The sequence below is a fragment of the Mixophyes fleayi genome, chromosome 6, assembly GCF_038048845.1.
Source record: "Mixophyes fleayi isolate aMixFle1 chromosome 6, aMixFle1.hap1, whole genome shotgun sequence".
Lineage (NCBI taxonomy): Eukaryota > Metazoa > Chordata > Amphibia > Anura > Limnodynastidae > Mixophyes > Mixophyes fleayi.
Window position 1 is genome coordinate 2,828,128 of NC_134407.1, and position 17,179 is coordinate 2,845,306.

The 17,179-nt window shown below is 48.1% G+C and overlaps 1 protein-coding gene across 1 annotated transcript in view; it reads right to left on the reverse strand.

The window, feature by feature from the left end:
* Positions 1 to 329: 329 nt before the first annotated feature.
* LOC142160713 (pancreatic triacylglycerol lipase-like) overlaps positions 330 to 17,179 on the reverse strand; it is a 54,288-nt gene continuing 37,438 nt past the window's right edge. Inside the window, exons 4-11 of the mRNA XM_075215596.1 lie at positions 14,090 to 14,215; positions 13,293 to 13,427; positions 10,210 to 10,318; positions 9,216 to 9,335; positions 7,458 to 7,577; positions 6,928 to 7,046; positions 1,046 to 1,162; positions 330 to 439 (exon numbers count right to left, since the gene is read on the reverse strand). Of these exons, the coding sequence (XP_075071697.1) occupies positions 1,052 to 1,162; positions 6,928 to 7,046; positions 7,458 to 7,577; positions 9,216 to 9,335; positions 10,210 to 10,318; positions 13,293 to 13,427; positions 14,090 to 14,215 (840 nt within the window). The 3' untranslated portion in view covers positions 330 to 439; positions 1,046 to 1,051. The remainder of the gene's footprint in view (positions 440 to 1,045; positions 1,163 to 6,927; positions 7,047 to 7,457; positions 7,578 to 9,215; positions 9,336 to 10,209; positions 10,319 to 13,292; positions 13,428 to 14,089; positions 14,216 to 17,179) is intronic.

Here is a 17,179-nt window from a genome sequence, read left to right on the forward strand (position 1 = left end):
CTTATTGGACCTATATAACTCAATTCTGTAACCAGTGTTGGAAGATGTAGACTATATATAATAAAAAGGAATTACAGCTAGATTGTAACACTTCACCTGATACACAATGTTCTGCTACTGTTCAGCCTTAATGTTTCTTGCACCTGTGGATAAAATATTAGTTGACGTAAAAGGTGTTTTGTAACATTGGGGTTTAATAATGTAATAAGCCCAGGTAACTGTAATATGCAGCAATCAGGAATAACATAATATTGTGTACTGGGTACAATGGTTTATATGTGAGGTCTAAGAGCGGAGTAAGAAATATTTAGTACAAACAGAGACACAGGTTTTCCAAATGAAGCCTTTATTATACGTCATATGTAACATTCACACATTGCCTGGTTGGATTTAGCTGCTGGAACGTGGTGTCCGATGACTTCTGAAGATGTAAATGTATCTGAAAATAAATATAATGAAAAACATTAATAATATACAGTATGTGATTATTCACTCCCTACTGTAAATGATACAGATACTGTAAGTCACCGAGGAGTAACCTTTTATATACGTCACACAAAGCCGAGGTATTTCTTATAATACACAAGTATTCACTAATGATCACTGAGGTGATGACATCAGAACTCACTGCTTATACAGATAATATTTACAGATGTGTATATATATATATATTAGCATGTCTTATATGTGTATTATATATGAGATAAAGGGACAGAGATAATCACTGAGCTCCTCCTCCTACAGTCACTGCGAGGAGCTCTGCCATAAAAAGTAATGAGGGGAATGTCATCCACACAGACATGAACACATAGCTCCTCCTCCTACAGTAACTGTGAGGAGCTCTGCAAAACAATTTAATTATGGGGAGATGGACAATCCTAATATAGAATATAGAGACTTCAGAGTAGACCTGTTCATCTTGTCTGTGTTTCAGTCTTAGATATGCTGTACATGTGCTTACATTCTTACTATTATACTGCTTCTACTGGGAGGCCAGTCCCTGAATCTACTACTTGTTACAATGTAATGATGATTTGCCATTTACCTTTGATTAAGGTGTGGTGAGGTAAAAGGTTTGACTGGAAGAGGTAACACCGCGGAAGGTATCGGCATAGTGACCCATCTTTGGACATCCGGCACTTGGACAGGATTTGCAGCTGCCCTGTTAAATGATAGATAAAATGTTAGCAGAATGTCTGTTTTACCTTACATACTAAAGGGAGGGCAAACAGACATAGGCACAATGGGGAATCAGTGGAGGGGATCACGTGGAAGAGGAGCGCGTACAGGGACATGGGAAAAGGGAGGTGAGGACATCCAGCATGGAGATGGTTAGGTGGATGGCTGGTAGGCTTTAAGGAACAGGTGAGTTTTAAGTGCCCGTTTGAAGGTGCACAGATTAGGGGACAGTCGGATAGGGTGTGAGAGGTAGTTCCAATGGAGGGGGGCAGCACGGGTGATCAGGCACAGAGTGGTCAGACGGGCTAGGATCTGGTACACGGGTGATCAGGCACAGAGTGGTCAGACGGGCTAGGATCTGGTACACGGGTGATCAGGCACAGGATGGTCAGACGGGCTAGGATCTGGTACACGGGTGATCAGGCACAGAGTGGTCAGACGGGCTAGGGTCTGGTACACGGGTGATCAGGCACAGAATGGTCAGACGGGCTAGGATCTGGTAAACGGGTGATCAGGCACACAGTGGTCAGACGGGCTAGGGTCTGGTACACGGGTGATCAGGCACAGAATGGTCAGACGGGCTAGGATCTGGTACACGGGTGATCAGGCACAGAGTGGTCAGACGGGCTAGGATCTGGTACAAGGGTGATCAGGCACAGAATGGTCAGACGGGCTAGGATCTGGTACACGGGTGATCAGGCACAGAATGGTCAGACGGGCTAGGATCTGGTACACGGGTGATCAGGCACAGAGTGGTCAGACGGGCTAGGATCTGGTACACGGGTGATCAGGCACAGAATGGTCAGACGGGCTAGGATCTGGTACACGGGTGATCAGGCACAGAAAGGGTCAGATGGGCTAGGATCTAGTACACGGGTGATCAGGCACAGAGTGGTCAGACGGGCTAGGATCTGGTACACGGGTGATCAGGCACAGAGTGGTCAGACGGCCTAGGATCTGGTACACGGGTGATCAGGCACAGAGTGGTCAGACGGGCTAGGATCTGGTAAACGGGTGATCAGGCACAGAATGGTCAGACGGGCTAGGATCTGGTACACGGGTGATCAGGCACAGAATGGTCAGGCGGGCTAGGATCTGGTACACGGGTGATCAGGCACAGAGTGGTCAGACGGGCTAGGATCTGGTACACGGGTGATCAGGCACAGAATGGTCAGACGGGCTAGGATCTGGTAAACGGGTGATCAGGCACAGAATGGTCAGACGGGCTAGGATCTGGTAAACGGGTGATCAGGCACAGAATGGTCAGACGGGCTAGGATCTGGTAAACGGGTGATCAGGCACAGAATGGTCAGACGGGCTAGGGTCTGGTACACGGGTGATCAGGTACAGAATGGTCAGACGGGCTAGGATCTGGTACACGGGTGATCAGGCACAGAATGGTCAGACGGGCTAGGATCTGGTACACGGGTGATCAGGCACAGAATGGTCAGACGGGCTAGGATCTGGTACACGGGTGATCAGGCACAGAGTGGTCAGACGGGCTAGGATCTGGTACACGGGTGATCAGGCACAGAATGGTCAGACGGGCTAGGGTCTGGTACACGGGTGATCAGGCACAGAATGGTCAGACGAGCTAGGATCTGGTACACGGGTGATCAGGCACAGAGTGGTCAGACAGGCTAGGATCTGGTACATGGGGGATCAGGCACAGAATGGTCAGACGGGCTAGGATCTGGTACACGGGTGATCAGGCACAGAGTGGTCAGACGGGCTAGGGTCTGGTACACGGGTGATCAGGCACAGAATGGTCAGATGGGCTAGGATCTGGTACACGGGTGATCAGGCACAGAGTGGTCAGACGGGCTAGGATCTGGTACACGGGTGATCAGGCACAGAGTGGTCAGACGGGCTAGGATCTGGTACATTGGTGATCAGGCACAGAATGGTCAGACGGGCTAGGATCTGGTACATGGGTGATCAGGCACAGAGTGGTCAGACGGGCTATGATCTGGTACATGGGTGATCAGGCACAGAATGGTCAGACGGGCTAGGATCTGGTACACGGGTGATCAGGCACAGAGTGGTCAGACGGGCTATGATCTGGTACATGGGTGATCAGGCACAGAATGGTCAGACGGGCTAGGATCTGGTACATGGGTGATCAGGCACAGAGTGGTCAGACGGGCTAGGATCTGGTACACGGGTGATCAGGCACAGAATGGTCAGACGGGCTAGGATCTGGTACACGGGTGATCAGGCACAGAGTGGTCAGACGGGCTAGGATCTGGTACACGGGTGATCAGGCACAGAATGGTCAGACGGGCTAGGATCTGGTACACGGGTGATCAGGCACAGAATGGTCAGACGGGCTAGGATCTGGTACACGGGTGATCAGGCACAGAGTGGTCAGACGGGCTAGGATCTGGTACACGGGTGATCAGGCACAGAGTGGTCAGACGGGCTAGGATCTGGTACACGGGTGATCAGGCACAGAGTGGTCAGACGGGCTAGGATCTGGTACACGGGTGATCAGGCACAGAATGGTCAGACGGGCTAGGATCTGGTACACGGGTGATCAGGCACAGAGTGGTCAGACGGGCTAGGATCTGGTACACGGGTGATCAGGCACAGAATGGTCAGACGGGCTAGGATCTGGTACACGGGTGATCAGGCACAGAATGGTCAGACGGGCTAGGATCTGGTACACGGGTGATCAGGCACAGAATGGTCAGATGGGCTAGGATCTGGTACACGGGTGATCAGGCACAGAGTGGTCAGACGGGCTAGGATCTGGTACACGGGTGATCAGGCACAGAGTGGTCAGACGGGCTAGGATCTGGTACACGGGTGATCAGGCACAGAGTGGTCAGACGGGCTAGGATCTGGTACACGGGTGATCAGGCACAGAATGGTCAGACGGGCTAGGATCTGGTACACGGGTGATCAGGCACAGAATGGTCAGACGGGCTAGGATCTGGTACACGGGTGATCAGGCACAGAATGGTCAGATGGGCTAGGATCTGGTACACGGGTGATCAGGCACAGAGTGGTCAGACGGGCTAGGATCTGGTACACGGGTGATCAGGCACAGAGTGGTCAGACGGGCTAGGATCTGGTACACGGGTGATCAGGCACAGAGTGGTCAGACGGGCTAGGATCTGGTACACGGGTGATCAGGCACAGAGTGGTCAGACGGGCTAGGATCTGGTACACGGGTGATCAGGCACAGAGTGGTCAGACGGGCTAGGATCTGGTACATGGGTGATCAGGCACAGAGTGGTCAGACGGCCTAGGATCTGGTACACGGGTGATCAGGCACAGAGTGATCAGATGGGCTAGGATCTGGTACACGGGTGATCAGGCACAGAGTGGTCAGACGGGCTAGGATCTGGTACACGGGTGATCAGGCACAGAGTGGTCAGACGGGCTAGGACCTGGTACACGGGTGATCAGGCACAGAATGGTCAGACGGGCTAGGGTCTGGTACACGGGTGATCAGGCACAGAATGGTCAGACGGGCTAGGATCTGGTACACGGGTGATCAGGCACAGAGTGGTCAGACGGGCTAGGATCTGGTACACGGGTGATCAGGCACAGAATGGTCAGACGGGCTAGGATCTGGTACACGGGTGATCAGGCACAGAGTGGTCAGACGGGCTAGGATCTGGTACACGGGTGATCAGGCACAGAATGGTCAGACGGGCTAGGATCTGGTAAACGGGTGATCAGGCACAGAGTGGTCAGACGGGCTAGGATCTGGTACACGGGTGATCAGGCACAGAGTGGTCAGACGGGCTAGGATCTGGTACACGGGTGAACAGGCACAGAGTGGTCAGACGGGCTAGGATCTGGTACACGGGTGATCAGGCACAGAGTGGTCAGACGGGCTAGGATCTGGTACACGGGTGATCAGGCACAGAGTGGTCAGACGGGCTAGGATCTGGTACACGGGTGATCAGGCACAGAGTGGTCAGACGGGCTAGGATCTGGTACACGGGTGATCAGGCACAGAGTGGTCAGACGGGCTAGGATCTGGTACACGGGTGATCAGGCACAGAATGGTCAGACGGGCTAGGATCTGGTAAACGGGTGATCAGGCACAGAATGGTCAGACGGGCTAGGATCTGGTACACGGGTGATCAGGCACAGAGTGGTCAGACGGGCTAGGATCTGGTACACGGGTGAACAGGCACAGAGTGGTCAGACGGGCTAGGATCTGGTACACGGGTGATCAGGCACAGAGTGGTCAGACGGGCTAGGATCTGGTACACGGGTGATCAGGCACAGAGTGGTCAGACGGGCTAGGATCTGGTACACGGGTGATCAGGCACAGAGTGGTCAGACGGGCTAGGATCTGGTACACGGGTGATCAGGCACAGAGTGGTCAGACGGGCTAGGACCTGGTACACGGGTGATCAGGCACAGAATGGTCAGACGGGCTAGGATCTGGTACACGGGTGATCAGGCACAGAGTGGTCAGACGGGCTAGGGTCTGGTACACGGGTGATCAGGCACAGAATGGTCAGACGGGCTAGGATCTGGTACACGGGTGATCAGGCACAGAGTGGTCAGACGGGCTAGAATCTGGTACATGGGTGATCAGGCACAGAATGGTCAGACGGGCTAGGATCTGGTACACGGGTGATCAGGCACAGAGTGGTCAGACGGGCTAGGATCTGGTACACGGGTGATCAGGCACAGAGTGGTCAGACGGGCTAGGATCTGGTACATGGGTGATCAGGCACAGAATGGTCAGACGGGCTAGGATCTGGTACACGGGTGATCAGGCACAGAGTGGTCAGACGGGCTAGGACCTGGTACACGGGTGATCAGGCACAGAATGGTCAGACGGGCTAGGATCTGGTACACGGGTGATCAGGCACAGAGTGGTCAGACGGGCTAGGATCTGGTACATGGGTGATCAGGCACAGAATGGTCAGACAGGCTAGGACCTGGTACACGGGTGATCAGGCACAGAATGGTTAGACAGGCTAGGACCTGGTACACGGGTGATCAGGCACAGAATGGTCAGTCGGGCTAGGATCTGGTACACGGGTGATCAGGCACAGAATGGTCAGACAGGCTAGGATCTGGTACATGGGTGATCAGGCACACAGTGGTCTGTGGTCTGTTACACCAGACAGCTGGAGAGACTTCTTCTACATGAAGTGACAGGAGCGTATGAGTGATTAGTAGGCATCTGTCAGCACGGCTCTGAGGCAGAGCAGTTTGATAGGTCAGTGCAGGAACAGGCTGGGCTGGGGGGCAGGGGGGCATCTGTCTCCCCGGGCCGGTCCCTTAGCGGGCTACCTTGGGCTGGGTCACTGGGCCACCTGCATTATTTTGTCATTTAAAATAGGCTCCTGAGTCAAGTCTTGCCCCCCGGGCTAAAGTTTGCCAGCCCTTCCCTGGGCCAGTGACAAGACTTTTACTCTGCTAGAGGGAATTATGACCCTCCCCCCCCCCTTCCTACCCACTGCAAGTTACAAGGAAATTTGAAGTCAATGCAGAGTCTTGTGGACAGAATTTGAGATCACTTCTAATATCCTTATAATTTAAGCAGAGTATATGGAACCTTTCCAACTCATTTTGTAATGTTTTCTGACACTGCTGATGTGTAACGCCGTGACAGATGGGTTCCAATGATTTTAATATAAGTATTGGTGAAATTATGGAACACACCACCCTCCAAACTACAAACTGGGAACCATGAAATGAGCCCCAGATGAGTAAATACTGTAAAATATTAACACCCAGGTAAGCAGCATCACACTCAGAGACACTCACCGCCTGGTAGGTATTCCAGTTTGAGCAGGGGTTACTTGTGAAGGTGTTGGCATTGGTGATACTGTCTGTGTAGTACTTGTAGGCTCTCAAGTGGTTACATGTGACAAAGTTAATAACTCCTGAAAAGAAAATCCATTGGATTAATGTCATAAAAACATATCTTTCACCTCAAGGTATACCTCCAGTCTCGCTTTATTATAGCTGCACAAAACGGCCACTCTGTCTAGTGCAGGTTAGATAATGAGGGGGCTGGTGGCTTCTGTGGTATAGTGAAGATTTGCACCTTTGAACCATGTTGGGTGTTTCAGTCATCTTGCAGTCGGGGTTCAGAAATAGTGACATAACCCTGAGGGTTTGGTGCAAGAGAAGCTTAGGAATTGACTGTAGTCTGGTTATTACAGCACAATGATAAATAATGTTCTTAAGTGTCATACACCTGAACTTCCAATACATATACAGGCTGCACAGCACTCATATAGGCAGAATCAGGGACACGGCAGGCCTGAATGTAGTAATAAGACAATATTTACCATTCCATATATCTTCAACATTGACGTTGGGGATCTCTATGTTCTGAGGACATCCAGGCATTTTGATACCACCATTGGGGAAGAAATCCAGATGACCACTAAGCTGGCTTGTTCCGAAGCCTGGAAGACACATATTTTATGTTAGGGGATTATATATTATGACACATGTTCTGTATATGTGGAAACAAGATTTAATTGGTCAAGTATTATACAGAGCAAGGATGGAGCCATTGCTGTAAATCCTAAAATACTGAAGGAGAACCACAGTCATGAAGACTCTTGAAGGAGGAACCGTGTGATAAAAGGGCAGCCATATATGTTATTTGTTGCTCTTATTGTTGTGATTTTATAGCTACATTGTGTTTTACTTAAAATAAAGCAAAGAACAAACCTGACTGACTTGTATCTAAAGTTGTGTGGCACAATGTTGTAGGTCACAGGGCCTACAGGAGTTGGGACTGGAGAGCGGATGGAGTAGGAAATAGAAAAGTCTAGATCTGCCTCTGCCCCCAAATATATAAATGTGGTGTGAAATCAGCTGTTTGGCAGGGGGGGTATATTTGAGAAATGCTGGTGGGCAGGGGGCCATTTGAGGGAAAAGCTGGGCGGGAGGTGATAATGTGCAACAAAAGCTGCTGGGCAGGGGGACATGTGTGAAAAGATTTAGGCCCAGACATGTTGCTGGCTTCAGTCGCCAAACTTTAAGTCCGGTTTGGAGTCTGGTGCTCACCTCCGGTCTCTGGGGTCTGACGCACTGCCCTCTAGCTGCCAGGTAGCCCCCTCTCCGCTATGTTGCTCCCTCTAATGGTGGGCCCATGGAAATGTCTCTTTTTTTAAACTGTGATCATGTGACCGTCTATGTGACCGCAATAGACTGGGCCAAATATTTATCTCAGGCTGGTGACAGCGCCCCCCCTCCCCCCAAGAGGGCACCTGTTACATCCCTCATTCTTACACACTGCACAACAAGCGTCCATAGCAGACTATTTGTTAGGCAATTTAACTTTACATTTTGAACAACTAAAAAACATAACCGACGTCTCCCAACAGACTTAGTTCTGGAGCTACTCCCTTTATCTGACATGACAGAAAAGTATGTGATAAAGGGACACCATTAGTGCGTAATATAGACAAGAGAAACAACGAAAGACAGGTCCTCTGCTAAAACTGGGTGAATAAACCACTCAGAAAAAGAAATAAAAAACTCGCACTCTATTACTCCCTTAAGGGTATAGAGAAAAGGAGATATGTGACAGACAGAGATCCTGTGGCTGACAGTGTGTCAGCTCTGGGGTGCTCACCAAGGAGCAGCTACTAGTTGCAAGGGATTAGTCCAAGGACCCTAGGGCCCAGCACAGGTAAGACTATCTCCCAAATACCATTTCTAGTGTGAGGCTGAATGACTGGAGGCCCTGCAACATCTTCCTCCGTGCAGGCCCCGCTGGTACTATTTCCTCTCTCCCAGCGGGGAGAAAGGAGTCAATCACATGTAGCCGCACCTCTAGAGTTCTGCTGTGTCGGTTTAGGAGTCAAATAAAAGAATTAAATAAAATGATTAAAATAAAAGTTATAATCCAAGCTAAAACTCCTGGATGAGGCTCTATACCCCAAGGTCTTCCAATTGGATGAAAGACAAATACAAAGTAGTTAACCAATACCCTTTCTATAATATCTGAATAATTAAGGTTATTTTAACACAAAAGGACCCCACAGCAGTAAGACAATCACCAAACGCAAAAGAGCTATAAAGATACCAACCCAAGCTAGGAACAAGAGGACCAGCGTCTGTGTGGATCACATCAACGAGAGTAGCATCTGAAGGATCCAGCCTCACTTCTGCGGCTGTGTTCTGGAAGTATGGCTCAGCTGGGTCCAGACCTGACGGGTGAGAACCGACAGAAATAATGAATCCACCAGACTTACTAGTCCCTCCCCCCCGAAAGCATCATTCCTCTTTTCTACCATGAAATTCTTCTACCAACCCTCTCCTCTTCCATCGGTTTAACTGGTCACCCCCAGTTTCTTTCCCAATATCTAATTAGTGCCCAGACTTCAGCTGTTATTTCCTGCTCATCCCAAGTTCCTCCCCATTGGCTATTCCCACTTCTTTCCCTCATCTCACTATTTCCAGTTCTCCCTCGCACCTCATAGGCTATTTCCATCTCTTCCTCATAGCTCTAAGTTTATTTCCAGGCCCCCCTCCCCCCCCCCCCTACACACACGCACACCCCATTTGTTATTCCAGTTCCTACTCACACCATAATTACTATTTCCAGCTCTTCCCCAAACCTCATTGGCTATTCCCACTTCTTCCCCAAACCTCATTGGCTATTCCCACTTCTTCCCCAAACCTCACTGACTATTTCTAGCTTTTCCCCACATCTCATCGATCATTTCCCCCTACACACACACACTGACCAACACACCTCATTGGCTATCCCAGCTCTTCCCCGCAGCTCATTAGATCTTTCCAGATCTTTCTGAAAACCTCACTATATTCAGCTCTTCCTTATACCTCATTGGCTCCTTCCAGTTCTTCCTCACAGCTCATTTACAATTCCCTGCTATTCACCATACATCATTTAGAGTTTCCAGTTTCACTGACTACTTCCAGGTCTCCCCAGACCTCATCTGTAATTTATAGTGCTTCCCCACACACCACTGACAGCCATTGCTCTTCTACAGTTTCATTGGGGTTTTTTGTTAATCACTTTCCCCTGGATGCCATAACTTCTATGTCCTGATTGGTCACCTGTTATCCTAGAGATGCCTCTCATCCTCTTTCCAGCCTCTCCAGCTGTGTGTGCCCCCAAGCTGTGGCCAATCAGATGGACGTTGGAAGGAGCATAGCCAAAGTTTTTCTGGTAACAGATATATTGTATTAGTTAATGATGTCAGTAGTGATTAGTAACAGCATTTAAGAACTAGAAGAATCCTTGAACAAGAGCCCACAGTGTGAAACTGTAGGAAGTGAGACTGAAAGTTGACCTATGGAAGGACTTATTTACAAAAAAGGTGACAGATCCACTGAACTGTCCCCCGGCAGAGGTGACTGCTACTAAGAGGAGGTCACAAAGTGACCAAGTAGTAACACACAATCAGGCTCGGTATCGGTGTGTGCTTCAATCTGCACAAGCTGTAGAAGAGGAGACATTTATACAGGCTGATGGGAAGAGTTGGGTGGAGAGTGGACTGTGGGCACCTTCGGCAGTGCACCATCTGTTATTTAACGAAAGGGGTGGATATAAAGTTGGAGGAGGGCGGACTTTTCATGTGACTTTTACACTTTAACCGTCAACTGGCTGTGTCAGTGGTAACCAGCTGCATAACCAGCAAAAGCAGTGTAATTGGGAACATAACCACTAACAAGTAATGTAACTAGCATCTAACAGTCTAACTAGCATTGCAACAAGCAACCAGCAGTGTAACGACTAACCAGCTGTGTACCTGGTGACCAGCAGTGTATTCAGGAAAAGCAGAGTAATCAGCAACACAACCACTAATGAGTACTGTAACTGGATGTCAACAGTGTAACCAACAGTGTGACCAGCAGTGTGACCAGCAGTGTAATCAACAGTATAATCAGCAGTGTAACCAGCAGTGTGACCAGCAATCAGTAGTGTGATCAGCAGTGTACCCAGCAGTGTAACCAGCAGTGTGATCAGCAATGTGACCAGCAGTGTGACCAGCAGTGTAACCAGCAATGTGACCAGCAGTGTAACCAGCAGTGTGATCAGCAATGTGACCAGCAGTGTAATCAGCAGTATAACCAGCAGTGTAATCAGCAGTGTGACCAGCAGTGTAACCAGCAGTGTGACCAGCAATCAGTAGTGTGATCAGCAGTGTACCCAGCAGTGTAACCAGCAGTGTGATCAGCAATGTGACCAGCAGTGTGACCAGCAGTGTAACCAGCAATGTGACCAGCAGTGTAACCAGCAGTGTGATCAGCAATGTGACCAGCAGTGTAATCAGCAGTATAACCAGCAGTGTAATCAGCAGTGTGACCAGCAGTGTAACCAGCAGTGTGACCAGCAATCAGTAGTGTGATCAGCAGTGTACCCAGCAGTGTAACCAGCAGTGTGATCAGCAATGTGACCAGCAGTGTGACCAGCAGTGTAACCAGCAATGTGACCAGCAGTGTAACCAGCAGTGTGATCAGCAATGTGACCAGCAGTGTAATCAGCAGTATAACCAGCAGTGTAATCAGCAGTGTGACCAGCAATGTGACCAGCAGTGTGACCAGCAATGCAATCAGCAGTGTAATCAGCAGTGTGACCAGCAATGTAACCAGCAGTGTGACCAGCAGTGTAATCAGCAATGTGACCAGCAGTGTGACCAGCAGTGTAACCAGCAATGTGACCAGCAGTGTAACCAGCAGTGTGATCAGCAATGTGACCAGCAGTGTGACCAGCAGTGTAACCAGCAATGTGACCAGCAGTGTAACCAGCAGTGTGATCAGCAATGTGACCAGCAGTGTGACCAGCAGTGTAACCAGCAATGTGACCAGCAGTGTAACCAGCAGTGTGATCAGCAATGTGACCAGCAGTGTAATCAGCAGTATAACCAGCAGTGTAATCAGCAGTGTGACCAGCAATGTGACCAGCAGTGTGACCAGCAGTGCAATCAGCAGTGTAATCAGCAGTGTGACCAGCAATGTGACCAGCAGTGTGACCAGCAGTGTAACCAGCAGTGTAACCAGCAGTGTAACCAGCAATGTAACCGGCATTCTGACCAGCATTCTACATAGATGTGTACCCACTCAGTGGCGCATGCAGGGGGGTTTCTGGGTCTCCAGAGACCCCCCCCCCTCTGCTAAAAAGTGCCCTACATAGCGGCCCTGTAGTATACAGAACAGCAGTGGACGCTTCTTTGACAGCACCGTGGCTGCTGTATACTACAGTGCAGCCGAAACGGAGCTGCCGCGCAGGTTTACGTAGAAGTGACATCGATCATATAAGAAAATACAAAACAGAATAAAAGAACCAGCACTAAACACAGATTTATGGAGAATAGGACATAAAGAGGGGTGATCTCAAATAAGATAAAATGAAAAGTTGTTAGACATCATTAGGGGGATAAAGGTTACATTGGCCTTTAGATTGATGGTCTAAGGACTCTAATATCTCCAGTTGCCTACAGTACTAGGTATTCTCCTGTATTTAATGGGCAGGGTCCTAACCTGGCTCCCCCCGTTTCACTTCCAAGATGGGAAGCGTTGGGGCTGATGGAACGGTGGTTTGACTGTAGATGCTGTGGATTGGTCTTTATTTCTCCTTTTACCTCTAAATGCATTAAGGTATTTTTATAAGATTATGAGACACTTGACATGTTCAGGGAATTTGGAATTTCTTTTTGGACTACCAGGATAGACACCCCACCCCCCCTTTTTTTCAGGACTCTGAGATTTTTACAAGTTATTTCTACAAGTAATTTTTGGACTATACATTTATTCCCAGCTAAGGATTCATTCTATGTTTATTTGTTTACTGTTTATTTTTGCCTCTATTATTAGCATTAAAGCATCCATTTTATCTTATCTGAGATCACCCCTATTTATACCCATATGTCCTATTCTCCATATATCTGTGTTTAGCGCTGGTTCTTAATACAACATTGGATCACCTTGCATGTATTGTACCTTGCTGCTTTTACAGATTACCTTATTGTTTGGTTAGTGCACAGTACTTACTGTTGATCATATAAGAAGAACTGACAGCCCCGGTATCTTTAGCGATGTGCACAATTGTGTGATAACAAATCTGTATTGTGACTCTAGCTTAATCAGTTTTCTAAGACTATGAAGACAGAGTAGTCATAGAACTAAGTTATCATTACCGATAGAATGTCTACAAAATAGGCCACTTCTGCCCCCACCACACGGATATTATTAGACGCCTGTGAGTACAGAGTACGGGATCCACCGCTCCAGTCTACGCAAATGCAGTTTGAGTCTTCAATCTGGAACAGTTTCTGGAGGAAAACATAACATTATAATACAACGTTATATATTATGAACATGTGGTGATGACACATACAGTATTATGGAGAAACTTTACGTCTGTTGATGTTACTTCCTCCCTATCTCCATATACACCTGGGATCATCCCCATCACAAATTGTTGGTACAGAGCTGTCAATATATAAATAATTGGTTGGATTACCCCCTGGTTCACCCTGGAAAATGAGTGGACTTAAAAGAGAGCCTGGAGCTGGGGAGCTGGTGGGTTCTGACGTGGAAACAGCACCGAGGATTTCAAGAACCGAGGAGGGAAGTGTACTCCAGCGGTGCCGACCAGAAGCAGGGTGACTTTGTGTACGGTCGCTGTCTATGTTGCCGTGGGGTATCTGCAGCGACCCTGTTTAGGATTGTTTCAATAAGCTAACGGCTCGGATGATCTTGCAACATGGTATATCATCATCATCATCATTTATTTATATAGCACCAACATATTCCATAGCGCTTATCCTTGTTCATTGATTGTGTAACATTGTGCAGTGTTGTGTGTGAATTGTTGGATCATTTATAGCTTTTTGTGAGAATTTCTAACGTTAATAAATGCTTCAGTCAATGTGGCTTAAATACTCAGACCCTGATGACGTCTAACATCAGTCAGGAAGATATCACGTCATACCCTGCATATGTCGGACAGCCAGGAGCCCTCTCCACTGTCAGTAAAGCCGTGGATCACAAGGCGGGTTTTCCTGGATGTGCGGAAGTTGGATGAGGAGATGGTGGAAGGGGTAATGGCGCTGATCACCTGCAGGAAGAGGATTTGCATGGACATAAGTTAATATATGTACAGGCTCAGTTAATAAGGTAACAGAGAATCTAATGCAAATTTGTTCAATTTTGCTGTTAGCAGCCAGAACAATTCAGAAACTACAAAATGTCATTAAATATTCTTTGTATCCCAAGTGGGATTTTTTAGCACCTTAAGACATTTTTGCATTATTCACAAACACAGAATTACAGCTCCTTGCACACCTGGAGCCTGATTCATTAGAGCACGCGACATAAACGTAAACTGCATTATTTCTAATAGGCACATAAATCGGACTATGCCTCTCGTTGAATACGGGTCTAGGTCCGCTCGGCTCTAACAGACATCACACTGCAGGATACGTCCAATAAATATGTGGAATATAAAGTCCCAAAAGAACACACAGAAAAAAGTATTCAACGATTGTCACCTGTTAATAATATAGTCATTAATGATAAAACATTAAAAACAAAGGTCTTTGCCTTTGCCATTCCCCTCTCCCCATTAAATACATGTGTCAGGATGTTATTAATGTCTACTGTACATAAAATGCATTTTTACAGTTGCTCCTGATTGCAAACATGCGACCGCCATCACCATCACACGGTACTTACACCATCACACGGTACTTACACCATCACTCGGCACCTACACCATCACTCGGCACTTACACCATCACTCGGCACTTACACCATCACTCGGCACTTACACCATCACTCGGCACTAACACAATTACACGGCACCTACACCATCACTCGGCACTTACACCATCACTCGGCACCTACACCATCACTCGGCACCTACACCATCACTCGGCACTAACACAATTACACGGCACTTACACCATCACTCGGCACCTACACCATCACTCGGCACCTACACCATCACTCGGCACCTACACCATCACTCGGCACCTACACCATCACTCGGCACCTACACCATCACTCGGCACTTACACCATCACTCGGCACTAACACAATTACACGGCACTTACACCATCACTCGGCACTTACACCATCACTCGGCACTTACACCTGCCATTAGCTTGTGCAAGTGATACGACAGAAAATATAAAAATCTGACTTTAGCTGTGCTTTAATATGAGATTAGCTCACTACTGCAGAGCTGTAACTAGGCATGTGCCGTCGCCCAGGGCGCAAGCCCAGTAGGGCGCAGCAGCCGTCCGCTACCAGGCTCTGTTTCTACAAGCTTATACTTCCGCAGTGGAACGCAAACTTGGATTCCAAATGCAGAAATTCCTGCCAGTGGAACGACTGCGTGTAAGTAGGTAAAAGTCTCTCTCTCTCCCCCCCAGAAGGAGAAAAATGGAATCCTGTATTACTCCCAAAACATTGCACAATTATCACTATGTTGTTTCATATCGAAGATTCACTGCACACAATTCTTATGCTACATATAATGTCATCTTTAACGCTTTATAAATATAATTATACACTACTCAAGGACTATAGGCACATCTTAGTTCCTGCTCCTACTGGTTGCTGATATGGGATATTTGGGAAGGTGAGCCCTGAAATCATAGTCTCATCCAAGGTGATTATTTAAGCTTGTAGTTTACATATCTAAATCAGAGAATAAATGTGTACTAAAGCAGAGATGGGGTACCATTATATATAAAACTGCAGTCTACTATACCCAGGGCTGCCAAGAGGAATTCAGGGCCCGGGTACAACAAACTCATGGGGCCCCCCCATAGTTGAGTAAGCCCTAAAAATTTTTTGCGCCGCCTGACGGCGGCGCAAAAAACACGACGCGGGTTTGGTCATACATTCAGGGGCGTGTCAATGCGCCATTGGAGCGTGGCTAGCCTAACGACGGTGCAAAAATTTTCGGGAATGTGGTCATACATTTGGGGCCGTGGCAATGCACCGTTGGGCGCATAGCTAGCACATCAAAATCACTAGGTCCTGAATTCACCACAGCGTCACATATGTCCAAGCACTCCTGACTTTTAAGACATCCAGCACCACAGTGTAGTATACAAAGAATGCAGTGTGTACACAAACAGTTCAGTCTTGGCCTGCGCCCACTGGGCTCACCAAACATTGGCATTGTCCCTACTAGAATCACAACATTTCACACACTATGCTGCTCTGTCCTACCTGTTCTTCTCACTTTCTCCACCCGAGGCTGCTGGTTTCTTTAGTTGTGGCTTGCCTGGATCTTGGAATGTAGAAGGACCTATTTGGGAAAAAAATGGCTACATTTAGAAAATTTCAGTCAGACGCAGCGTTAAATCAATAGCACCCACGATTAATAATTAGGCCTTCCTCCAGCCCCAACATTAAAATAATAGAATTCACATGTAATAAATAAACCTATTTCCCGTCATGCAAACAGCCTAGCAATACCTATTTCCCGCAACCATCACTGCCATTAAATAATTCATAGTCACATTTAATAAATAGACCTCATCCTCCCCAAACTCACCTCCACATTCAATAGGCCCCAAATCACCCCATCTTAAATTAATAATCCCCACTATTAAATTGCCTCACCATCATCCTACAAACAAAATAGCGCCCATTAATTAGCCACCACCTACCGCACACACACTACATTGCAACAAGCCCCATCACAACTACACTGCGCCCTCCATGCTGCTTTCCCCCCTTTTTATTCACTCTGTGCCTCTTTGCCCCTTTTTTTTATAACTCTGTGCCTCTCTGCCGCTGTTTTCCTCCTCTGTGCCTCTCTGCCCCTCTTTTCCTCCTCTGTGCCTCTCTGCCCCTCTTTTCCTCCTCTGAGCCTCTCTGCCCCTCTTTTCCTCCTCTGTGCCTCTCTGCCCCTCTTTTCCTCCTCTGTGCCTCTCTGCCCCTCTTTTCCTCCTCTGTGCCTCTCTGCCCCTCTTTTCCTCCTCTGTGCCTCTCTGCCCCTCTTTTCCTCCTCTGTGCCTCTCTTTTCCTCCTCTGTGCCCCTCTTTTCCTCCTCTGTGCCCCT